Raw genomic sequence first — 24989 nt, 5'->3', positions numbered from 1 at the left:
CCCTGCAGTTTGGTTCACCGTGAAACCGTTCCAACAGAACCACTTTCAGTAATAAATCAGAATGAAGCAAAACAGATCGTGCAGATATTTGTTCATTTCATTCATAAATTTTATTTGTATACAGATATTCAAAACAGTTTTCAAGAAAATGCCTTAAAGTTTAATTTTCAAACACGGGTGAGCTTCTTCTCACTGCTGAAAAACTTTTAGGAAAGGCCATTGAAGTGGAGCCAGCAACAGAACAAGTGTGAAGTGCTCATTTCTCACTCATTTCGCCCCGTTCTCTTCATGAAGACTGTAAAAAAAAGATCCTTTTAAAGCCAAACCGCACTAGACGACACTGCTCCATCTCCCCCGTCACAAGTTACACCCATATTATCAAACGTTTAAAGTTTACACCATATTTTCAGGCATATAAAAATAAACTTTAGCTCACCATTTTTTTTTTTTTTTGCACAAACTGACATTTATTCTTTTAAATCAAGTCATTTACCAACCTTCAAATAAACACCTTTAATGACAGTATATTATCTTTGTCAACCCCCTGACAACACTGTGCAAACAATGGTAGGTTATTGATAAATAAAGTGTGAAAAAGACTTCCCACAGAAAGATATGTCCACAGATTGCCCCCTTTCACTCATACAGACTTTCGGATAAAAATTTTATTTATTTACTTATTTTTGGGGAGGTCACGTTCTCCTGTTGGAGCGCTTAAGGGCTGATGTTGACAAAGCTGCTTGGCAAAAACAAGCACACGAAACACGCACGTACACGCCGACAGGACCGAGAAGCACAGCATATCTGTAACATGATGTGCAAATATAGTGATTGTGCGATCGAGGAGAAGGCTTCAGAAGGTCTGGTCGTCGTTGCAGGAGTCGGTCCAGTGGCCGAACATCTCGCAGATGTCGCAGTAGGGCCGCTGCTCCCCCTTATTGCCGTGGTAGGTGGTGTGCGGGGGCGACTCGGGCTCCTGCGTCTGCGTGGGGCAGTCCTCGGTGTCGTGCAGGTCGAAACAGTCGCAGATGTCGCAGAAGAGCCGCGGCGGAGGCTTCTTCTTCGCCGACCGCTGGTCACTGCCGCACAGGGAGAAGCGTTTCGAGGGGTAAGCAGGTGAATACGAGGAGTGATGCAAGTTGTGAAGACTGCGGTGTTGTTTCACAGCAGCTTTCACACTGAGTTGAGAGAGTGGAAATGTGGTTAAGACAGGTTGGCTGCTCTCAAACAAAACCACCTGAGGTTTACTGAAGATGGCCTAAAAAAAATAGAGAGCAGCGTTTCAGAGGAAAACAATCAGCCTGGTTGGAGGTGACAAGAAGTTCTCAGTAGCTCAACCACTTGATACAGCGGTGGTCTCTAGAAAACCACAGCGGGTTTGTTTCTGGTCAGCCAGCAGCATAAGAACAAGGCCAGAGTTCACACGTCACCAGAACTGCGAAAAGAAATAACAGAGGAACACTTCCTGCCATGCTGACTTTCAATTTCCTCCATCACATTCCGATAGTTGGGGCGTATTTTATAGTCGGAAACATCGAAGTGTGATTCAATCTTTCCAAATCACAGTGCTCTTGTGCAACTTCTTTAATGGTTCCGTATCAACTTGGAAGAATCTAGAATCTCCCACACAATCTCAAATATTCACCTGGACTCAGATGACATGTGACTCCGACTTCTGATGAAATGTTCCGAAAGGGACTCACCCTTCATAGTTATCCACGTCACTTGGATTGTTCCCGTTGAGAGCTGCAGCTGCCATTTTTTCCAGTTTGTCTTGGAGGTCCTTGTTCTTCCTCTGGAGGTCCACAATGACCGAGTTCAGGAACTCAATCTGGAAGAGGAGGGAGGTGACAGTCGCATCACAGTGACTCCTGGCAAATATTCATCCACGTTCAACTTTGAGAAAATGTATGAAATGTGAGTAAAAACTGGATGAAGGATGAAGTCTGAGCGTTTCGTCATCGTAAGACAACATGTCACGTGTTGGAAGTAAGACATTTTGAATGTGTTTAACTCATTTAGACTTTGATCATTGCAATGCAGATAAAGGATGGGGGCAACAAAAGACTGGATAAAAAGCTGATATTTAAGGAGTGAACTGCAGTTTGAATTTGAACTGAATGCTAGCAGACAATCAGTAAAACACAACAACTTGAGAATTGTGAGTAAAAAGCTTCCAGCTTGGAAGAAACAGGACTGCTGACCTCCTAAAATATGAGAGAAGAAACTACACTCCTCCCTAAAAATCCAAAACAAGAAGAGGATGCTTCATAATGATAAACACAAAATCAGATTTTAAATGAGATAACGCTAAGAATTGGTATGCCTTACTTTCAATACTCGTTGAATGTTGTCTTTGTTCTATTGAGATTAAAATGAACACGTATGGGATTCATAACTGCTGTATCTCGTTTACGATCAGTTTTCCACACGTCTCCTGATCGACCTTCCGTTGCAACATTTTCAGCAACTTCAGTTGCTGAAAATTTCCTCCCTTTGATGCATTTTACTACGTGACAAACCTCTGAATTTTCTGGTGAAGTCATGATGGAGCGAGATAATCGCAAATCTATTGCACAACATTTTCTGAACTGAGTAAAAGGTGAACGCCACGGTGAGTCGTCCGCCCAAGGAAAATCAAAGCTTGGAATGAGTCAGTGGGAGTCTGTGAAATACCCACTGATGCCCACAGATAACACGTTTGGTAACTTTCCCTGGTGAATTTTAGCACCCTGTGAGCCAAAGAAAAAAAGATCAGTCAAGCTTGATTCATTCTTGGTCAGTGGGACCGAACCACGGCGGACGCCAAAGAGTCACGGTGACAGACGAGCATGCAGAAGTGAAGCTGATGGAAAAACATCAACAAACCGCTGCCTGATGGTGGAGTTGCATTGCCAACATCAGAGGCAGGGGAGGAGAGGAGTTGGAAAAAAAAAGAAAATGAAATTCAAATTAGGACCCCACCTACTGGAAGACAACACACTCTAGTTCATCACATAGATGATACAGTATAACAGTTCAGAGGAAACCGAGGAGGGAAGAGACTGTCGCCCAGCTGCAGCGCTGAAATGATATGACTCGGGCTGCATCAATTCTTCTGATGTAAAACACTCCTCAAAGTTCAAATTCGGAGTTTTGTTTCCCCTCTGTGAAGCATTATACTGTAAGAGATCCATGAGTCAAGACATTACGGCGGCAAGCAAAACAGAAGTAGCATTTCACGTGTCGTGTGGCAGGAAGTGTATTCTGCCTCGGTTAGTATCGAGTGAGCAATGCGGTCGACATTCTGTCAAGTTTCTTCCATGCAGCTGGACTAAACTACAAACACAGTGTCTCGTTATCAAAGAAACAAACATCTGAGGGCACAGACCGGAATCATGACAACTCAAAACTTTGGACTGAATGTAAAAATGGTGAAAATAAAATATGATTTAAGAAAACCACATCGATCTCAGCAAATACTCGAGCCGAGTGCTGAATTCCGTACCTGGCTCTCTGCATCCTCCTTATCCTCCCGTAGCTGGTCTAAAATTGGATCACCTGGAAAAACAGGAGAAATCCACATGATATTCTAGAAACTACATTTCCCAGTAATGAGAAAGCCGTTCGCGCAATCCAAAGTACCTGAGGGGTTGTTGATGGCGTCGGACTTTGCAGCCAGGTCCTTCTCCAGCCTCTTCATGCGCTCCTGTAGGTTGACTTTGTCCTGCTCCAGGACCTGAATGGTGCCCTGCAGCGTCTTAACCGAGGCACTTTCCCCACGCAGCAAATCCAACTGTTGAGGGAAAATACAGAAAGAAAAGTAGTGCACATTACTGCAACGCAACTGGGAGTTTGCGGTGAAACCATTTCAGTGAAATAAAACATTTATGTTGATGATTATTGTTGTGTGTTGCCTCTCTTCTCGTCTGCCTTAAAGAAGTAACAATAATCTGTAGCAGCACCTGAAAATTTGTTTCTTACCTCGCTCTTCAGGTTTTCCACCTGCTGGTCCTTTTCTGAGATTAAGGCACTGTTTTTGCAGGTGAACTGCTTGAAGGCGGCCTTCTCCTTGTCCAGCTGCTCCTTCAAGGTGCTCTCACTGTGTAACACACGAGTCAAAGAACTCAAATTTAATGCAACTCCTTTGCACTGCTGGTGTTTTTAAATGTTCAATAAAAACATTTCCACATGCTGTGACATCAATATGTCCACTAAAAACTCTCATGGGTTTTAAAACTTGTTTTAAAGAAAGTTTTGAGGGACTGATAAAGGCGTCCTTTCTATTTTAACTCAAGACTGAAAATCAAAATTGGCCAACTGTATTTTCATAATCATGCTAAGAGGAAGAAACTTTCCGCAAAAAGTGAGTTTATGACATTAACTTAATTATCAAATAAACGAATGCAGGTGGCCACATTTTTTGAAAGTGGAGTGATGCTAACTTTGGTCGGTCAGATCAAAACTTCACAAATTGAGTGATGCGGCAATTCTTTCTAAAAATAATGAAAAACAATTATGCTGAGGACAACGTCAGAAAAAGCAAAGAAAAATGCTCCAAGGGAGGGACGAACATGAGGAGCAACAACAGATGAGATGAAAGGTCAAACAACTTTTTGCACAATGTTTTAAAATAAAGTGTGTTTTTCTGTCTTTCATTCTGCCAACACTGATGAGTTGCACTGTGACACGGCCACAAATGACATGAAGAAATCTTAAAGAGTGTGAAGTACCTCAAGGCATTATTTGGCAGGCTTTGAAGGGAAAGAACAACATGGTTTACTGCCAGCTTTATCCCAACTGCACCATGCGTCTTGAAGCAGATCGCAGGCATAAAGAATAACACCGACTATATGTTCTCACCTCTTCTTCAGCTTGTCTAACTCTTTCTTGAGGCTGGAGTGCTCATCCTTCAGCTGGAAACAGACGGTGGCATAAATACATGAAGAACAGACAAACACCTCTTGCAGGTTTATGTAAGAGATGTTTCTTATTTTAGAGTGAAGTCCTGCACCTTCCCCAGATCACTGTGGTCTCTGTGGTTGCTGTCGAGCTTCTGGCTCAGCTTGCTGTTCTCGTCTTGCAGCGTTTTCTGAGACTCCGTCATCACTGCAGCAGCATCTTTAAGCTTCTCTCTGAGGAAAATTGAAGAATTCATGCAATTCTGTTCATAACCAGTTGGTGTTTATGTTTTTAATTACTGATGGTGTTATAGACAATGTAGAGGGTGTGCTCACATCTCCAGGCACAGAGTCTTGGTCCTCTCAGCTTCTGTGCAAATCTGCTCTTTGGATATTTTTAGCTCTTCTTGATATTTTGAGTTCTCCTTTTTCACCGTTTCCAGCTGAAGAGAAAAGAAAACAGTTAACCGTGTTGCTTCAAAGTCGATGAGAGAATCTGCTCCATGAATGACCGGCTGCAGTCACATTTCCTCTGCAAACATCCATTCCTTACTTGCGTCTGGAGTTCCTTCTTGGATGACTGCAGTTCCTCCAGCAGGGACTGGACTTTGTTCTTCTCCTGCGTTAAAGCGGCTTTCTCTTTCGCCAGCTGTTCCAGAGCCTCGGTGGTCTTGCTCGTCGCCTCTGAAGCCTGTGCGGTGCGCCAGACAGATGTTTAGTAACTATTCTAACACCAGAGCTCCAAATGAGGAGTGATCTGAACCAAGAAGATTCCAAAATTGTAGTTCATCCGTCATGTCAGATTAACAAATTAGATTCGTTATTTATTTATTTATTCATTTTTAATTAAAATCATGCTTGGTAGGTTTATTAATTTTCTTGTTTTCTAATTAAGCAACAATTATCCCAAAGTTCACTTCACCGGTTTTCAAGTTGACGACATTTGACAATTTAACGCACAGGCATTACTCTAAGGAGAGAACTGATTAGTTTTTAACCTAAAACCTGTGGCCTCAGAACGGATACTGAACACCAATCAGCTTGTGTGAAATTGCTCATCATTAGGAAAAAACAATATTTTTTAAGCAGTTTGGCAAACTAGAAGCATTATCAGGTGGTGCAGTGACATGAATTCACTTCCCACCGAAACGATCTTGTAAACCAGAAGAATTTTAGATCACGTTATAAGCCCACAGGCAGAGGCTGGGCGCCGGGAGACGGGGGTGTCAGCAGCGGTTAGTTCATGGAAGATGAAAGTTAGACAAAAATAAAAGGAGAGGGAGGAGAAGCAGCGAGCATGCAGTGAGGAGGTGGCGAAGCCCCAGCCAGTCTACAGGGAGTGAGTCAGTGATCACCGGGGAAGGAGAAATACCTCAAGCTGCTCAGACATTGCATTTTTTAGCTGCGAGTGAAGCTGGGTGACCTGCTGGAACGCTTCGTCTCTCTCCACCTGGAGAGCGTCCCTCTGCGCCGTCAGGTGGGAGACGCTGCGGGAAGCTTCTTCCTGCGTTTTCTGCAGCTCCTTGATTTGTTCCAAAAGGCCGTCTCTATCGGACACCGCTTTATTCCGCTCGCTGGATTCGGCCTGCAGCTGCTTGTCCAGGAGCTGCCTGGCCTCGGACTCCGACTGAATCTCACTTCTTAACTTCTGGATCTCCTGAATCTGCTCTTGTTTCTCCTTCTGCAGGGACTGCACCTTCCCCTCGGCCTCGCTCTGCAGCGACTCAAGGCGCAGGCGATCTTTTGAGAGGCTCTCCACCTGTTGACTGAGCTCTGCTTTAGCTTTTTCAAAGTCCTCCTTCAGTTTACCGTGTTCTTCCATGAGTTCAGATCTGCCTTTTTCAAGAACTTCTGTGTTAGACAAGTATTTCTCCAGCTTGTTTTGCAGGTCGGCCTTTTCTCGTTTTGAAGTGATCAACTGTGCTTCAAAGTCATCTTTTTGCTGCATGGTTTCCTCCAGCGTTGCTGCTAAATGATGTTTTTCTTGAGCAAGATCAGCACAAGACCGAGAGGAACTATCCAGCTGGTCCTGAACTATTCGGATTTCACTCGCTAGTTTATCACGTTCAAGAGAAAGAGCATTTTTCTCAGTCTGGATCTTTGTGTGCTTCTCCTCAAGCTCCCCCTTCTCCTCCACCAGACGCTCATAATCCATCTTCTGCTGCTCGAGTGAGGAATCCAGACTCATTTTCTCTTTCCTTAAAGCATGTAGAGCCATTTCAGATTCAGAATTCTGAGTGTGAAACGCTTGCTTCTCTTGCTCAAAAGTTAATAAGGCCTCTTTGTGCTTCTCATTAGACTGAGACATCTGTTCCTCAAAGGTCTGAAGCTTTTCTTTTAATTCCTGTATCTCTCTGAGCAGCTTCTCATTATCATTTGAGACTTTTCTTTGGTTCGCAAGAAGGTCTTCTTTCTCCTGCAGAAGGTGGAGCCTTTCAGAATCAGTTACCTGGCTGCTCGTCTTGAAATCCTCGAGCATCTGAGTTAAGCTTGTTTTTGAGGCTTTGAGTTCTTCAGATTCGTGTGCGAGGTTCTCCAAATCTTTCATGGCGACACTCAGTCTACTCTGGAGTTCCTCCTTCACCGTCTCCAGACTGTTTTTATCCTGCAGAACAGCACTAACTTCAGAGGACAGCTGCGTCTTCTCCTTCTCCAGATTTTCTGCGAGCGCCTGGAGCTGGGTGTTCTTCAGAGTGAGATCTTCTTTCTCCAAGTTCAAGGATTTAAGTTTCGCCTGCAACTCCGTGTTCTTGGTATCGAGAGCCTTTTTGGCATTTCTTGCAGCATCTCTTTCCGATAACAGATCGTCTTTTTCACGCATGAGTTTGGACTTGCTTTCACTGAAATCCTCTTCGACCTGGCTCTTCTCTTTGCAGACATTTTCATAATCTTCGAGCAGCTGCTTCTTCTTGCACTCGGTTTGCTGGATGGTCTGCTGATGATTCAGGATAACTTCATTCTTCTCAGAAACTTGTCTCTGGAGCTCTTCGATCTGGGCCTGACATTCACCGGTCGTCTGCTTCAGTCCTTTGTTCTCAGCCTGTGCCTCTTGAAGCAGATGCTGAAGATTCTCCAGTTCTCTCTTCAGTGAAGTCCTCTCTTCATCTGAACGCTTGTTGTCGGTGAGCAGCTCCTCCTCGCGCTTTAAAAGTATCTCTTTCGTTGCGTGCAGCTCTCGAGTGCGAACTGAAAGCTCCTGATGGCTAACCTCGAGTGCAGAAAGCTTCGTCTTTACTTCGGAGAGCCGTTTCTCCAGCTCGCCCTTCTCAGCTTTAGCATCCTCATTTTCCTTACACATATTTCCCAGTTCTAGACTCTGTTGTTCCACTTTTTGGGAAAAAAGTTCAACGTCATGCTTGCGTGTGTCAAGCTCAGCAGAAAGATGCTGGGGAAGACAAAGTTGAAAGAACAAAAAAGAGGGAAAAGGATATGTGGGGAGGGAAAAATGCATGAATGAATCCAAAATAAATCAAGCAGATATAAACATAAGTGATATGTAAATGGAAAGTTAAGCTGAGGAGCATCAAAAAGAAAGAATGGCACCAAATGTTACACCACAACAGGTTTCAAACAAAAGGAACATTTTCACTTCATCGATGGTCTCCTCTATAATGTTTGCAGCACCATTATAGAGGGATTCTTTACATCCAGCGCTCATTCAATTATTTTGGGCTTCAAGGCTATAGAGGTAATATCTTTAACCGAGTCTTTCAGAATTAGAAGCAACCATAAAAGTCTAGAAGGTACCTGAGAAAGTGAAAATGCTCCGGTAAATAGCAAGCTGTTGCACAATTCCAGGAGGGGTACACTTTTACTTCTGAATGTAAACACTGAAATTAAAGTGGAACATTTAAAGAAAAAAGTACTTAAACCCTGTAGTTTTTTTTTTGTACAAGACTTGTGAATAAAATAACTGATGCCACGCACTTTCCCAGTAACAACTGGACTTGAAATGGCCTATCCGAGTAATCAACTACATGTTCAGTTAGTGTCTGATCGGATGGCCTAACTTTAGCTCTTTTGGAATTTTAAACACTCAAAATGGTTGTATGTATGGATAATCCAATCCAGTATTCAAATCAACAACTAAAATATTAAACGTCATCCCATAATGACTAACGGTTCAGGCTGGAGTACCCCGCTTTTCACCCACTGTGAGCTGGAATCGGCTCCAGCTCCTCACCACACCCGCTTGGAAAAACAGTATCAATAAAGAACGGCTCGATCATTCAGTGCTTGTGACCAGCATGCAGAGAGAAGCATCACGGACACATACAGCTAATTTATACATTATTTAAATGTACCTTTCATCTTCAACCGAGAATGTTTCTTTTGTCTGACAAATTTATCTTTTTCGCAATTTAAGTCAGTCATACGAGCGTCAACCTTCATGTACTTTAAGCGAGCCGTTCTGTCTAAGGCCGTGCTTACCTGAGCTTGCTCTTTGTATGGTTGCAGCTCGGATACCTTCTTCTCCAGCTCACTGCTTTTGTCCTTGGAGGAGGAGAGCTCCTGCTTTAAACCGTTAATTTGACTGTGCAGTCCTTCGACCTCTCTCGCATGCTGCTCTGAGGCCTGAAGGACTGATTTCTCATGAGAAGCCTTCAGCTCTTCAACCAAGGTCTCTTTCAGTTTCGCAGTCTTCTCCTGAACGACAGAAAAATTCAAAAGCAACATTCAGTTTTACGCACTTATCTCAGTGCAGCAAGGACGCACGTATTGATAAGAGTACAATACTCACCAAGGCTTCAATGTTCTCCTGTAGACGGTTTATTTCTGTCTGATGGACATCTCGGGTCTCTTTCAGCTCCTTGTCTCTGCTGGACTGCTCCTTTTGAAGTTTTTCATCATAAAGTGCAGCCTTCTCCTTTTCCTCTGCAAGCTGGTTCTGCAGCTCTTCTACCCTCCTGAGGGATAAAAAGAAGGATTTGAAGTGGAGGGTTAGATAACCTTGAAAAAGTCACTACAGCAAGGAAAAACCAAACACTGAACACACATCAAGAAGAAGATGAACACAAGACTAAAATAATTTAAATGACACATTTCAAAAACTAATCATTTAAAATAAGAACCAGGGGCGTGCGTACCTTTCTTTCTGGGTGAGGTCCTCGTTCATCTTGGTCAGCTGCACAGAACTGTCACCAGACGCCTTCATCATTTCTGAAATGTCATTTTCCAGCTTGGCTTTGTCTTTTGAAAGCTGCTCCAGCTTTTCATCTGCAGCCTTCAGTTTCCGCTCCAGTCCTGATTATAAACACAAGTATGTTTATCCTTCGACAGAAAAATAACTTGTAACAATACGTGGGAATGGAGCATAATTCCCACAAAACATTTCAAAAGGAGCAAATATAACTTTAATGATCTCACCAGAAAGCTGAACTTTCAGAGCCTCCGATTCTGTGGCCAAAGATGTGCACTGCTCTTCCTTTTTACCAAGTTTCTCAGAGATGTCTACAAAAAAAAAATTTTATTTAGAAGCCTTTGTAAACTTAAATACTGCCAAAAGAAAATAAATGAAAGGTAAAACAAAGTCCAGGATTTACCTTGCATAGCTTTATCAGATTTCGTCTGCTTCTCTGTGCTTTCAGACAGCTTTTGTTTCTGTGGGTAAATTTAAAATTTTAGAATGATTTTAACAACAAAAAACTCAATTTAAATTCAAACAGCATTTTGTGTTTTGTAAAGCATTTTCCAACGCACTGCAGAGAACAAAAAGTAAAGAAAAGGCGAAGACACACATGACTCACCAGATCTCTCAACTCCTTGTCCAGGGAGTCCTTCTCCTGCTCCGCAGTGCTCAGACTCTGCTGCAGAGAGCGCACTTCCTTCTGTTGTTCCTCCAGCTGAGAGTTCAAATCACTGACCTATTGTCGAGGTCGGGTCAGAAATACAGGAGACAAAAGCAGAAAAATGTGACTGGAAACAGTAAAACCCTGGCTTCCAGTTTTTACGGAAAAACTAAAGCAGACATAGCAGGAGTATCTAAACGAAAAGCAGCTCACCTTGGCCCCCTGGTTGTCTCCCTGGCTCTGAGCGTCCTGTAACCGACTCCTCAGGGTGGAGAGCTCCTGGTTGCTCTGTGCTACTTGGCTGCGTAGAGCCGCCATCTCTGCCATCTGCTCTTTGGTTTTCTCGTCCTTCTCTTGCGCCTGTTTTGCCTGCGCTGCTTCTTTTTCCTCGAGCTCCTTCACCCGAAGCTCGGCAGCGTGAAGCTTCCCAAGAACGTCCTCCATCTCGACGAGGTGCTGCTCCTCGGCCTTCTCCACGCCGGAGCGCACAGACTCCTCCAGGCGCTCCTTCTCCTCGGTCAAGGTCAACACCTGCGTCTTCAGCTTCTCCTTCTCCAGGGTCCAAGCCGAGACGTCGGCCTCGTGCTTGGCTCCGGACTCCTCCAGAGCCAGCTTGTGCTCCACCTTCAGCGTTTCTAATGCACTTTTGGTTTCTATGAGCTCTTGTGTCTGGGAATCGGCCCCTTTGCTGAAGGACGCCTTCAGCTCTTCCATGGCTTGCTGGTGAGAGGTCAGAGCAGACTCCAACTTCGAGCGCCACAGTTCAACAGCGTCTGCGTTTTCTTTCTCGGCTTGGCTCAATCGCATCTGCAACTGCTCTTTGTCGCCAGACAGCCTCACAGATGTGGCTTGAAGCTGGGCAACCGCCTCGCTGTGGGTTTTCTCCTGAGCCTCTACCTTCTCCTTGTAGTTGTCTAGTTCTTCTTGCCGCTTGGCTTCGAGGGACGTCAGCTGATCCCTCAGAGACTTTATCTCGTCAAGGAGGGGAGACACAGCGGAGTCCGAGTCCTTAGAGCCATCCTGCATGTCCAGTCGTAGCTGCAGGTCGGCTACCTCTCTTGTGCGCAATGAAAGATCCCTCTCAAGATCCATGATACGGGACCTTTCTGACACAGTAGCAACCTTTAAAAGCAGAAATCTTACATTTAACATTTTTGTTAGAAACTCCCTTTTAAAAATAAAAGTTTTGAGCTGTAACAGAAGCGCATTAAATGCACTTGATTGATAACCAACAAAAGCAAACAAAAAAAACAAAAAAAAACAATGAACAATGTGGAACAACATACAGCAGACAATTGTGAAAGTAACATTATGCTGTCACCATTCAAACTGTTTAATTTGGCTTTAGCATCGTTAATCAGCCTTTGAACTGAAGATAAGGCATTACACTGACCTCTTGTGGTTACAAAGGACATGGTCCAAATAATGGAGGTGAGCACTGAGAGCATGTATGGAGCTACGGCAGTGTGCAGAATGCTTTCCACCATCAATTACTGTCATTTAATTCATCTAAGCAGCCATATTTAAACCACCATGAATGAGCTCATAATATAATCTCAACACAAACAAGCATCCCTCTTTGCTACATCAATATGATTATTAGTTGAGACACGAGCAAAAAATCATAAATAGCTGTTCTTGTACTTTTGATAACCAAAAAAATGGCTCTGAATTTATACGTCATAAAATCTGTATTTATCTTTATCAGTATAATATCACAGAGGACCACGGGCGGGGGGAGCCTTGTCCGAGAGGTGGAGCAGGTTTTAGGCTGGCCATACACAGGGACACCAAATGAGCAGGACAAATGGATGCTGGGAAGGACCGGGGAAGTAGCACATAGGTTAACTGGGAACGATTAGCTGGGGACGGGGGGAGGAAATTTGTCTGTCTGGTTAAGCAGTTTCATCAGATATGCAAAAAGGAGTTCAGTCATTGAAGCACGAGCGAAAGGCCCGTCACTTGAGACAGGCAAACATTTTTACTATGACTTAAAGGTAAATAGGCAAGACACAGTGAAATAGGCTGTTAAAAAAAAAAAAAAAACACCTTTTGAAAGCTTATGAAAGAGGTTGTGATAGTAAATTTTGAGATCTTTAATGGGGATTGCTGGATTAGGAATTGAAATAAAATTAAATTGCGTTAGTTACTGAATTTGTGACACAGGAGCGAGGCAAATCATTTTCTAACATCAGGCTGGAAATAATTCATTTGAAGATGGATTCACCTCGAAGCTCCTTCAAAGCCAAACTTCACCACTGCGCCGCATCTCTGTGAAGCATGCATTTTTCTTTTTTTTTGAGCCACTATCCCTAAGCAAGGGCCCTTCTTCCAAAACGCAGCACAGTGCAGAGCGGAATTCATTACCCTAGTGTCTTCTAACTCTCTTTGGAGTTTCTCAGCTTTGGTCTTTTCAAAGAGCAGGCTCTGTTCAAGCTCCTTAATGTGGGCATGCTCCAGTCTGGTCTGCGTCTGTTAGTAAACAAGGGGGAGAGGAAGAAAACACACCAGTGCCACCATCACATGCCAGCCCAACACAGACGGGGGGGGGGGGGGGGGGGGGGGGGGGGGGGGTAGGATGAAGACATTGAAGGGGAATGAGGGGTTTGCACAATGATGACTGATGGGGTGCCTGAGCACATGAATGGGAGGGACAGGGTGGGTGGGTGAGTTGAAATGAGAAAAACATCCCCATGCAAAAACTGAGCGACAAACAGCTGCAAAAAAGGGGTTTGTTGTGGAAGAAATGTGGGGGGGGGGAAATACAAGACAGGCAGCAAAAATAAAGATGGGGGCATTTTGATTTTGAAGAATGAGTACAGTGTTGGAGGCAGTTTAATAGTAACCATGCATAACTGACCCCTGGTGGACAAAGCACACCGATTGTTACGACACATTAACATTTGGTAATGTGTGTCGGAACACCAAGTAAATTAGGCTGCAATGACTTCACCACAGTTCAGAGTGAATGCACTTTTATTTATAACTATAAATCAGAGGTGGGCAGTCCTGGTCTGGAGGGCCACAGTCCCGCAAAGCTCAACACATCTGTGGAAAGATGAGGACCGGCTTGCAGGAATGTGACCCTCACTTGAATATCGGACTGGTTAACTCCCGCTTTGCTTCATATATAATATAGAAGATATCTGATCCAAAGGTAACTACTGGTACATTTTGGAATTTTCTGTTTTGATCTTGCCTCATCATGAGGAAAGCTGGCTCTACACTGCATGCTGTTTTAGTGAAGTCATTGTCCGCACTGGAAAAGAAACCACCAGATATCAGACCATCATGTGTGACTTGTGCTCAAGTCAACCAAAAAGAATCAGTATCACACAAGCACACTGGGCTTTTCATTTTTTTTTTTTCCCCAACATCTATAATTGATTTCTTGGTATTGGGTGTTGTGAATAAAGATTCTGTCCCAACCTAATGGAGCGCTTACTGACACAAAGTCATGTTTTTAATGTTACATTACACCCAGTATATGTAGATTTTAAGCTACATTTTCAGAAAGGGAGTAGCACCAGGTTTAAATGTGGTCATGATTTATCCAAGGTCTTGAAACTGTCATGTGTGGCTAGAGAAACTACGCCACACGTCACAAGTAGTGACGACAGTTGTGATTCAGTCGTACTTCTGGGCTCACTGTACTTGTTCTTCAGTTAACCTTAGCACTGAATGCCACCATCGTACAGTGTAAACGACTCAAACTATACTTCTATTTAAAGAAAAAAAAATTACAGTGTAACTCTTAAGATGAGTGTTATTCCCCTTGGGTTGCAGTGGACAGGCTGAAATTTAAGGTCTGTGACTGGGTAGTGGAATGACACAGGAGCATCTCCAGTGGTTCCATGCTGAGCACTGGACCGACATGAAGGACGAGGACGAAGGGAGGAAAAAGAAGCAATAAGATCATCATTTAACAGAGAGGCACCAAGGGTTATGGCTCAACAGCAGCACACCTTCAACAGTTAAGGCATTTCGAGCTTTTCGGAGCTTGTTTTTGTCGACGAGTTTCAAGCTGCATGCACCTTTCTTTCATTAGAAAATCCAGAGCTGTGAGTAAGGAATAAAATGTTAGTACACACATTTGACGAGAAGATAAAGATGCCCTCTAACCCTGCAGCTTTATTTTAAACATCTATTTTGAGCTGGAAGCCTTCCGGGTGACGGGCCCGGTCCCCTGTGCAGTACCTCTGGAATAAATGACATCTTTAGAACGGAATTACCTCTGGAGAGCAACACTCAGCAAATCATAACCTACAGTTACTTGGAGTAAACTGAATAAATCCAAAAGCTTATTGGCACCAAACAACCTGAATGAGAAACTCAATAAATCCACATAAACCACTCAGCTATGAACATGAAAACACTACCGGATCACACTGATCCCATCAATGATTTTCAGCCAGAACAGCTTAAAAATAATTCTTATCCATTCAACATTAAAATTTCCTTCAACAGAAACCAAATATATGTTATTTTCAGTCATTTCAGCATTTGTTCTTTGTCTCAACACAATTCTTTCCCGTTCTGTTAAACCTATAAAAAAACCAAAACCCCACCCCCAAAACTATTACACATTTCCCTTGATTTACCAACTTTCAAAATGAGAATGTTAAAGGGGGGATTACAATTCATTCTTCCTCTAATATCAGAGAACCAGTTCCCTGAATCGATTTGTCATCATTTAGACTCCCAATGGGTTGACGGGTCTGCAATGGTTCATGACAATTTACAAATGTATAAAAAGGGTCATTTACATAATAATAATAAATTAGTTGAAGTGGTGTGAACCTTTGCTGTGCATTTACCTCCAGGTCTCCTTTGGTAATACATGCTTCTTCCACGCGGAACTGAAGGTCCTCCACTTTCCTGTTGAACCATTAAAACAAAGAAATTAGCAGAAGATTGGCACTAATAACCTCTAAACTACTGAGCTCAACAGTAAAGCTAAGCCCACTGAAGCAAACCACTTCCCCATGACTTCATAACACTGGATATGGGATAAGTAAAACAGCATTATGGGCTTAGCGGTCATGCTCTTTTGTTCTACTAAAAAGTCTATTTGCATGGCTGACTTGTGTCTGCAATCCGTACCTGCGCTCTTCCTCCAGTTGATTCAGCAGCTCCACTTTCTCTTTGTCTGCAGCTTCTACCAAGGAGCGCAACTGGTCCATCTTCGTCTCCATCTTAAAGGCACAAAAGTTAAAAAAAAAAAAATTCACCGACAACGCTCCAATAGTGTGATCTGGGATCAGTGAAAGGGCAGACCTGCTCCTGATCGTCCCTGAGCAGCGTGATTTCTTGCTCCATCTCTCCAGCGTGACTCGTGGCCTTGGCAACCTCGGCTCTCTCCATGTCCCTTTCAGCCATGAGCTGCTCAATGTGTTGCTGCTTCTCCTTCAGCGCCTCCTGCAGAGCGGTGGTGCCTGAAATCTTTCGATTGTACCTTGATGATGTCTCAGTTAGCTAGAGAAACACACACACACACACACACAAAAAAATCATGATAAAGAACATAAACAATCAGCCAGGCCAAATCCTGAAACACTGCTGTTACTGAGTGTGTCCACGTCTCACCAGGCCTGTGCGGCTGGGCTTGGCACTGACAGAAGATGCCACGGAGCTCATGGTACTGATGGAGGAGGAACTAGGGCTTCTCTTCAGCCCCGACGGTGTGGTCACGACTTTCCGAACTGTTGTTTTTGCTTTGGCTGGCGTGGTGGACGGGAAGCCAATGCGTGTGACTTTGTGCACGGGAGCAAATAAGCCATACTTGGGCTGGCACTGGAAATATCTGCGGAGGAATTTACAGTAAAGGCGGTGGATAGGAACGCTCATATGCATTCAAATGATCTTCATTTCAGACAGCCGTAGTACCTTGTGCCCGCAACCGCCCCGTCATTTTTCCCCAGAGGCTCGTCCAGTTCCACGCCGCACCACTCGCCTTTGGCAAAATCCGTTTCCCCGAGAAACCGCACCACACCTGCCTTTGTCCCACCAACCTAAGAAGAAGCCAAACCAACATTAGCCGGCATTTTATTCCTCTCAACGGATAAAAAGGGGTCTAAAGGGTAATCTGCTTTTCATGGAAATAAACCCTCGATGAGATAATTCCATAAAAGCAATAGAAACATTAGCCTTTGATCAGAGTAAGACCAAATTTTCAGGGCAGGGGACAAACATTTTCCTCATTTAGTATTTTTAGGTTCCATTAGGCTACTTTTATAACGTTCAAGCACTTTTTAAACAACCTCACTCAATGCTGATTAGGACTATCAGTCTTTCATTGTGTACACATTTTTCATCTGCTCTCATGTTTGACATTATTCCTCTGGTTGAATATATGCGCACAAGAGATTAAACAAAAGCATCAGAGACTTTTGGCTAACTTCAAAATTACTAAACGGATCAAATTCTGATATAAGTGAGGCTGTATTGTTCAAAGAATTATGTCCATTATAAAACTGTAACAGTCCCAATGAAGTGGGTTACAGTGAAAACACTGTTCAACTGAGCCTTTCTGAGACGTAGTGAGAGTTATCAGTTTTCACGCTACTAAATATGGTCATTTTCCTCTGAGGCCCAAATGGCAAGCATAAGAACACTTCCTCTTTACATTACGTGTTATCCCACCTCCCAGCTGAGAGAGCAAAAAAAAAAAAATTTTTTTAAAAGAGGAAATTGTGAAGAGGAAGGCAGGAAGGTCCTCACAGCATATAATCAGATTTTTACAACTGGCTACAGATGTTTTCTGCGCTCAACAACAGTGTTAGTGATTCATGCGGTAACTTCTAGAAGGAATGAGCTGTAAAAGTCATGGGAACTGAGCATGTACTGTTTGAATACTTGAGAGTAGAACTTCTGTAAAAGTGACAATAGGGCCAAATCTTTTTTAAGAGTGGAACAAACTTTACCAATACACGGTCCCCCATCTTCAGCTCCCTTTCTCCCTTCTTGACGGATCCAGTGTCTGAGAGGTTGGACACGGATTCGCTGTTTGTGCGCGTGAGGTTGGACGTCGTTGCTGCTGGTATAGCGGAGGAGGGCTTCTTAGCTGCTGAATTGCTTGAGGGTACAGCTGATTTTGAGGCGGGGGTTTGTGAGACCACGCTTCCGACCGAAGGAGTCGGGGAAGCGGCGCGAGAGGCCGGCGCCGTCTGGGTTCCATTGGCCTCTTCCTCGGTGCGGGACAACTTGGACGGGCGGGTGAAGATCCCTCGCAGGGCATCGCACTCGAAGTATCGCACGCCCGCCACCGAGCCATCGTTCTTTCCAATTGGTTCGTCTAAAACAATCCCCGCCCACTGTCCTGGGGCAAACTGCGTTTCTCCCAAAAACTGTATGTAGCCTGGCTTATTCCCGTTCACCCATACTCGCTCCCCGATCTGGAAGCTCTCCTCTTCACTGCTTTTGGCAGCTCCTCCGCCGGCTCCGGCAGCTGATTTTTCACCCACTGCAGATTTAGCTTTGGGTGGAAAAAGAGAGGACAGATTATTATTTTTTGTTAATCCCCATTCTGTGATTGACTTGTGTGAAAAAGACAAGTGTCACGTAAACTGTGGCAAATTCAACAATTCCATTTGATCAGAATGCCAAGATTATGCAACAATTGGACTCTGTTCCGTCCCTAAAAAGTCAGTGCAGGTGAATTATTCTTTTAAATGTTAAATCAGTTACGTATTCACAAGAAATCAGCTTTCATGCTCAAAAACAAAATGAGCTGTATCAAGTAAGAAGTGATGCTTTAAAACAACGGGGTGTCAAACACATGGCCCGTGGGCCAAACCCGAGCCACGAGAAGGTACAGTTTGGCCCGCCAGATGACCTCGTACAACCTTGTAGAAATAGCAAAGACGCCATTACCTGTAATTTTCTTATCGAAACTAACTGCTGACGAATTTATTTGTGAAATAGTATCAGCATCAAAGTGATAAAATTAGAGTGACTTTACGAAAATTTGCAAACTAAAGGCTGCAGAACTTCTGTGTTCAGAGAAGAAATAACCTTCAGCCTGAAAAGAAACGCAGCAGTAGACAAGAATACAACTTGGACAAAGTTTAACAGGCTGCTTTAAACATTCAAGGCCTGCACATTCACTGCATTTTACATGACTGCTACTTCAATGATTTTACTGGAACAATGTTTCAGCATATTTTCAAAAACTGATTTTACAAATTAAACTGTTAGAGGGTAGGAAACAATAGAACATCTCTGTTTTGTTGCCACAGCAATCGAAGTTCACACTCAAGTAGAATGACAGAAAATGGAAAGAAACCCTCAAACATCTGTATCCTTCAAGTTTTATTGTAAGTGGAGCAAGTGAAGCACATAAAAATGTACAATTCCCAGACTACAGAAGAAAACAACTACAAAAAAATATTGTGGTACCAGCACACACAGAGACTCTTACCTGTGCTGGGGTTAGTCTTGGGGGCTGCCGGTCCAGGCGGCCTGGCTATCTTACTGGGCCCTTTAATCCCACTGGGCTTGGCTGTGCTCATGATTCCTCAAGTGACATCAAAACAACTGGCTGCAGAGCGGTGATGGCCAACTTGTTCTTCTCCTCACACAAAAAAAAATAAATAAATGAGGGGGGGAAGAAAAAGAGGAGAAAAATCAGACCTGTGAAAAGACAGCGAAAAACAAACATGAAATAACTTCATTTACATTTTCTAGAAAAAGTTTTAAACTCCTAGTAAATCTTCACGAAATATGTTTTACTCAGCATTCATGTACTCATGGTTCAACTGACTGAAAACAGCCAAGGAAATCATTTAATCATTTAATTGATCATATCAATCATCCAAACTAAACCTGAGCTGATCTGTCATATTTGGGGTGTTGATACACATTTTGCTTTGACTAAACTGATAAATAGTAGGAACAGAAATGCCTCAAAGACATGCTCGTTCAATCTGTTTACAAGACTGTTAAAAGAGACATTTTGTTTCTGTTATGACAACAAGCTTCCGAGCATACACAGCGTCACAGCGAGACCTAAAAATACTCCTGTCAAAGGCCGGCCGAAATGCAGTGTACCGCGCTGCCATGACGAACTTCTGGCCAACTCCTGTCTGTGACCTTGACCGGTGAAAACACGGTGCCACAAACCGAGTCTCCTTCCATCTATTGGTCTTGCGTGTAAAACTGTGTGAGGCACTTTGGCAGATTTTTCAAAACAGGATTACTGGAGAAACACGACCACCATCACCAGCAGATTATCCTGTTTGGCAGATTACCTCGGCACAGAAGCAGACTGGCTGAGTGTTGTGTTTAAACAGAGTGTGCGCCTGCTGTTTATTTCACAGTATGACTGTGTGAGAAATCATGATAGGTTTTATAAAACTATTACTTCCATTAATGTCATCAAACAAAAATAAAACTACTTAAAAGCTCTGATTTTAGAGGCCCTCTACGTACCAACAGATCTGTAGCATTTCAGCCAGTTTGAATGGAGAGATGCATTAGCATTTACAGAACAAATGCAACTCCAAATCTGACCTTGATGGTGTAAGACAAACGTGTACAGGCTAAAAAAACAACACCTGCCTGAAGCGGAATGATCTGTTTCAACATCTTGGCCTCACAGCTGTTACTCGATCAACATAATGCAGTAAAAACTGCAGATACAATTTATAGTTAGAGTGACAGTCTGGACAGCACAAAAACACTCCTTCTTAGGATATTTCATAACCTCACACATACATTAATATAAAATAAAATTCTTATTCAATTAGTTTAACAACATACCTTTAATCCCTGAAGGAATAACACTAGTCTGGCCTTGTCATAACAATCAAGTGAGGCGAGTCTCACGCGCCCTCCAAGATATTTCCCAGCACAAAATGAAGGATGACCATCAGCAAGCACGACCTAGTTTGAAGCAATGCTCCAGTTCTCTCATGCTGTGCCTTTGAATGATCCTGATTAGTGCCCTCAGGTCAAAGAGAGGCCAGAAAAGGGAAGCACTGCCCTGCAAGAATGTCCAGTAAAAATCAAGTCTCAAAGCGACCAATGTGTGATTTTCTGTCATCTTTAACAGTCTCTCTTTTTCTTTTTGTTTTGCACATCAATAAAAACACAGATGCTGAAACAGCAGACACCAAGCTGTTCGGTGATTATAGACTGAGGATGTTTCAGCTCTGATTGGTGAGTTGATGCAGTCAGCTGGATATGATGTACTTACACTGAAGACTTTCCCTCAGCAGTAATGTTAATCTTTTTTCACTGACTCTCAGTCTAATCTGCTGTTTGAGGGGAGGCCAAACAGCACAGCTTTGCTACAGTTCAGGGAAACTGTGAAAGTGGTACTTAAAAACCTAAATAGGTTCAACTTAAATGTTGTCACATTTATTGAACAAATGAAAACTGTTGGATGGCAGTCTGAACGTCAAAAAAAAAAAAATTGTTATTAGCTGCCACAGAGCTGAGAATGACACAAGCGTAAGCATGCTTTCAGTCATCGTCATCATTCAGTATTAGCCAGTGACTTCAGTAATACTCAACCAAGTACGACAAGTCCAGCTATGTCACATCGGACAAAGTCCAACTGCAGCCCATATGCTTTGCACATGAATTAAACAGGATATATTCTTTATAGCACCAATTGGCCAAAAACAAGTGTAGTCACAACTCTCTTGCTCCAAAAACACCCCTATACCTTCAGTGGTGTATTATCTGATGAAATCACTGCACTTTCTTGCCTTTATCAACACAGGGCCAGCTAAAGCTGAGCATCTTCCTCTCTGAGGAAACATCTGCTGGGATGATTATGTAGCCCCTGCTGGCACTGACATACAAAGACATAAAAAGCAGCAAAGAAGACAGAGTCAGAAGCATCCTGTGTCCTTAATGGCTGTGAATTCATTCATGTTGAAGGTAACAAGGATCACGGGCCATTGGCAGATGTAAAAATGTACTCTGTGCCCAGTACATAATGTATCCACACTACCCTGTCGTCCATCGAGTGTGGGTCTAACAAGTACACCCTGACAACTGATATGTAAGAGTACTGATATGCTAAATTACAGTTCAGAGCAGAAGCATAGGAATAAGAAACCCGTCTTAACAGAAAATGTGGTCATCACATGTGAAACCTGACTCCAAAGCCCGGAGGAGACATTCTCAGCTATTTACTGTTAAAATAATCATTCTAAAAGGACACACCTGGGTCACAGGAAGCACCTGCCTGGCATATGCTTCAGTGTTTTTCTTCTTTGTTCATTGGGTGGTCTGGCACAAACGTGTTAAATTATTTCACACAGAAAAGAAATACAATAATCTAAACTTTGATATCATAAATCACTTATGGTCCTGAACTAAAATGTGCTCAGTGTGTGACAAGAACTGGGCTGTGCTGACAAGAGAAGTGAAGCTGTAGCTCCTGTAGCCCAGGTGTAAATCTTGCCTTCTAAGGTTTAAGATCATCTTATCTATCCCAATAAACTTTAAATAATTTCCTTTATTGAGCTTAATTCAGATTTTTTGAAAGAAGAAACCAAAACTGTGGTTTGAGAATTTTAGCCACAGAACATGAGCAGAACTTTCCACCATGTGGCACAGTTCTACTCTCATGGATTGTTGAGGACAAGATCAAACTGAAACAGTAACACTGTACCAATACTGGCACATCTGATTCTTTCAAATACTATTTACTTCTAAAAGACAATACTGGACTGTGCCACATTTTAGACACACTGCATAATGAATACTGACTTTACAGGGACAACAAAAGAGGCAGAAATCCTTAAATGAACTTTTAGCTCATTGCTGCATAGATTACTGATATATCCCATTACTACAACTTGAGTAGTCTCAAATTACGTCATACTGATAGTCACATTTACACAGTAGTGGCAACAACGGTGCAATGCAAAGTAATCAACCTTGATGTAGAGCAACTCAAACAAAGAGAAATGACTATTGGAGCAATGCGAGCCACACTCTGACACATGCAGCATGATGTGCCTCTAGTATTGGGAGGTGCCTTTCTCTCACTGTCTCTCACTGACGCTTCATTCAAGCCGCTTTGAAGTGTGTGACAGCAGGACTTAATTATTTAAATCCGTCACATCCCGAAAACCTGCCTGGGCTCCATCCAGCACGCCGTGCCTGCTCGGTGAACACCGGCAAAGCCGACAGGATCTCCCCCTGTCCGCAGCAGCAGCGGCTAACGGGACCGCGGACCATCGATGAGGTGGCACCTCTGGCAGGACTGGACGCCGTGGTGAAATGCCATGTCAGCTAACTTCTCCCCCGCCTCTACAGCCTTTATACCACGCAGGTGTGTGTGTGAGGGAGAGGCTGCCAGAGTTACACCCAGTGAGGGTACCCATCCACAGCCAAACAGCCGATCCACACGCTGATCGACAAACTGCCGTTAAACGCCTTGATTGCTCAAGTCCAAAAGTCTCCGCAATGTCACCGGAGCTCCAGCAGGGCACACTGCTGCTACAAGTCCCCGGCAAGCGTAACAAAAACGCAAAGATTAGATCACCTGTGCGGGTAGATTTGGTGTCAAATGTCGCAGTAACGCCGCCGACTCGCGGTGTCGCCTCCCGGCTTAAACGAGTCCTTGTCGGGTATCACGGTGGGGGGGATTAGTTAATTAGAGATTAGCGGGGGAGGCCCGGGCAGCACAGCCCGGAGTGCTCTGGACCAACACAGGCGAGCAGCCCGGGGAGCGGAGCTGCTTTAGCTAGCAAGCTAAACTAACACCTCAAGTAACGTAACGTCCACACCACCTGGACAACTTTCACCCAACGGCCGGCCTCGCGCCTGACAGCCGCCAACACGGCCAAAGTACACGGAAATAGGCGACAGCTGTCTGAGCGGAGACTCACCTGATCCGCGCCTGTACAGCCTGCGTAGTCCGAGACGGATCCTTCTTTTTTTTTTTCTATCAACACAGCTAACAAGCTAAGTGTCGGACCGACTACTGCTGCTAGTTCCTTCACATACACGGGGAGTGGGAGGCAGGCGGGCGGGCACAGCCCAAGCGTAGGAGCCGCCCGTCCAACAGCCGACCGGAACGTCAGCGCGAGGGGAACCGAGCAGAGCTGGTCTATGCAGGAGGAGGGTCCACTCCGACTCTTGTGACCGAGATCAGGGATCGGAGGCTTCCACATACAAATAAACTTCACCGGCACAATGAGGAAACACGTGTGGCCCATAAACTGCTCATTGGCTGGTTGCAGATTTCTACCAAATCTCTAGTTTTCAAAGCAGAAATTTTGATTTTTGTTATCACAATGTTGAATATAATCATGACAGTTGATAAAAATGTGTGAATGGTTGTTGTGTCTACTTAGTCTTTGTTTCAATTGTTTTTTTTTTTAATACATTACAAAATCTGCATATATCCTATTTTTACAACTAAATATGCAACATCCACTATATGTCTAGCAAATACAAAAATTAATGCATCTATACTTTCAGCAAACATTTTAAGAGAATTAATTTATCGATCTTTGGCAATAACACTAACGTGATACAACTTTGATGAGCAAATTAAAGATCTTCCAGTTTGCTGACTTGAAAGCATTTTTAATCGGATTGCTTCAAATCAGGTTTCAAAATAAATTATGCTGGATGACTGCTTCTTCAAAACATCAACCTTACCCTTTTTCATGTTTTGAATGCTTTTCTGCTTAAAATACATCCAGCCTTTGAAAATTCTGACAGAACACAATGCAAAAAGTGGTCAAACTTCAAGTCCAAAAAAACTTCAAAACAAATTTTGGGTTAAAAAAAACAAAGCTGTTGCTTTAAGGTCAAAGGTGAGTTACAAAAGAGTGTAGGCATCAGCTGTTGTCTTTGAGAGGTTAAATAAATTATTCAACAGACACTTGAAAATTCAGCAAGCCCAAACAAATGGGTGTGTGAGTATTTGCATAAATATGCAGTGTAGGTGGCTGAATGCTGAGTATACATGTATGTACAAGTCATTTTACATAACTGACACTCACATTCTAAAAATGCTCACCTAACAACCACCTGTGGCTTTAAAGTTAATATATTTGCATCTGTAGGTTTATTACTGACTGGTGAATTTCACATTGAATAATTTCATTAAATGTCAACTTCAAATCCGTTCTGAGTAAAGGACAATTTTTACGCAATTATTTGCAATAATCCAGAAACTACCTGAACATTGACCTACAGATTTCTGCCAAACAGGAATTTTATTTGCAAGGCACCTCTGAATCCTCTCCAGTTTACCATTTCAAAGAGTCTTTTGTAACTGCAAAGCATTACATCATGTTTGGTCAACTTACAGTAAAATAAGAACACTTCTTAACCAAAAAGTGTC

General features: G+C 43.2%; 1 protein-coding gene across 2 annotated transcripts; it reads right to left on the bottom strand.

Moving 5' to 3' along the window:
• Nucleotides 1-99: 99 nt before the first annotated feature.
• On the bottom strand, nucleotides 100-23669 carry clip1a (CAP-GLY domain containing linker protein 1a). 2 transcript variants are annotated; one of them, XM_030104385.1, is made up of 28 exons: nucleotides 23521-23669; nucleotides 19089-19300; nucleotides 17593-18143; nucleotides 16556-16680; nucleotides 16256-16472; nucleotides 15947-16144; nucleotides 15773-15864; nucleotides 15487-15547; nucleotides 13037-13141; nucleotides 10883-11791; nucleotides 10628-10744; nucleotides 10424-10481; nucleotides 10248-10331; nucleotides 9968-10124; nucleotides 9622-9787; nucleotides 9312-9527; nucleotides 6253-8265; nucleotides 5434-5571; nucleotides 5217-5323; nucleotides 4994-5114; nucleotides 4843-4895; nucleotides 4713-4733; nucleotides 3964-4081; nucleotides 3625-3775; nucleotides 3488-3540; nucleotides 2869-2874; nucleotides 1704-1831; nucleotides 100-1079 (listed from the first exon to the last, which is right to left on the bottom strand). In XM_030104385.1, the coding sequence occupies exons 2-28, from the start codon at nucleotides 19177-19179 to the stop codon at nucleotides 854-856; spliced, it is 6282 nt and encodes a 2093-aa protein (XP_029960245.1). In that variant the 5' UTR covers nucleotides 19180-19300; nucleotides 23521-23669; the 3' UTR covers nucleotides 100-853. The 2 variants fall into 2 exon arrangements, with proteins under 2 accessions (XP_029960245.1, XP_029960246.1); XM_030104386.1 differs by lacking the exons at nucleotides 4713-4733; nucleotides 23521-23669 and having other exon boundaries at nucleotides 19089-19179.
• Nucleotides 23670-24989: the final 1320 nt, after the last annotated feature.

The sequence above is a fragment of the Salarias fasciatus genome, chromosome 12 (assembly GCF_902148845.1).
Source record: "Salarias fasciatus chromosome 12, fSalaFa1.1, whole genome shotgun sequence".
Taxonomy (NCBI): domain Eukaryota; kingdom Metazoa; phylum Chordata; class Actinopteri; order Blenniiformes; family Blenniidae; genus Salarias; species Salarias fasciatus.
Note: the sequence above shows the minus strand (reverse complement) of the source record. Positions and strands in the feature narration are given on the sequence as shown.

Coding starts and splice junctions, on each gene's coding strand:
- clip1a (XM_030104385.1), bottom strand. CDS start 19,179: ATGAGCACAGCCAAGCCCAGTGGGATTAAAGGGCCCAGTAAGATAGCC. Junction 15,865..15,946: donor TCAGGGACGATCAGGAGCAG/GTCTGCCCTTTC, acceptor TGTGCCTTTAAG/ATGGAGACGAAGATGGACCA. Junction 5,572..6,252: donor CAATGTCTGAGCAGCTTGAG/GTATTTCTCCTT, acceptor CGCACCGCACAG/GCTTCAGAGGCGACGAGCAA.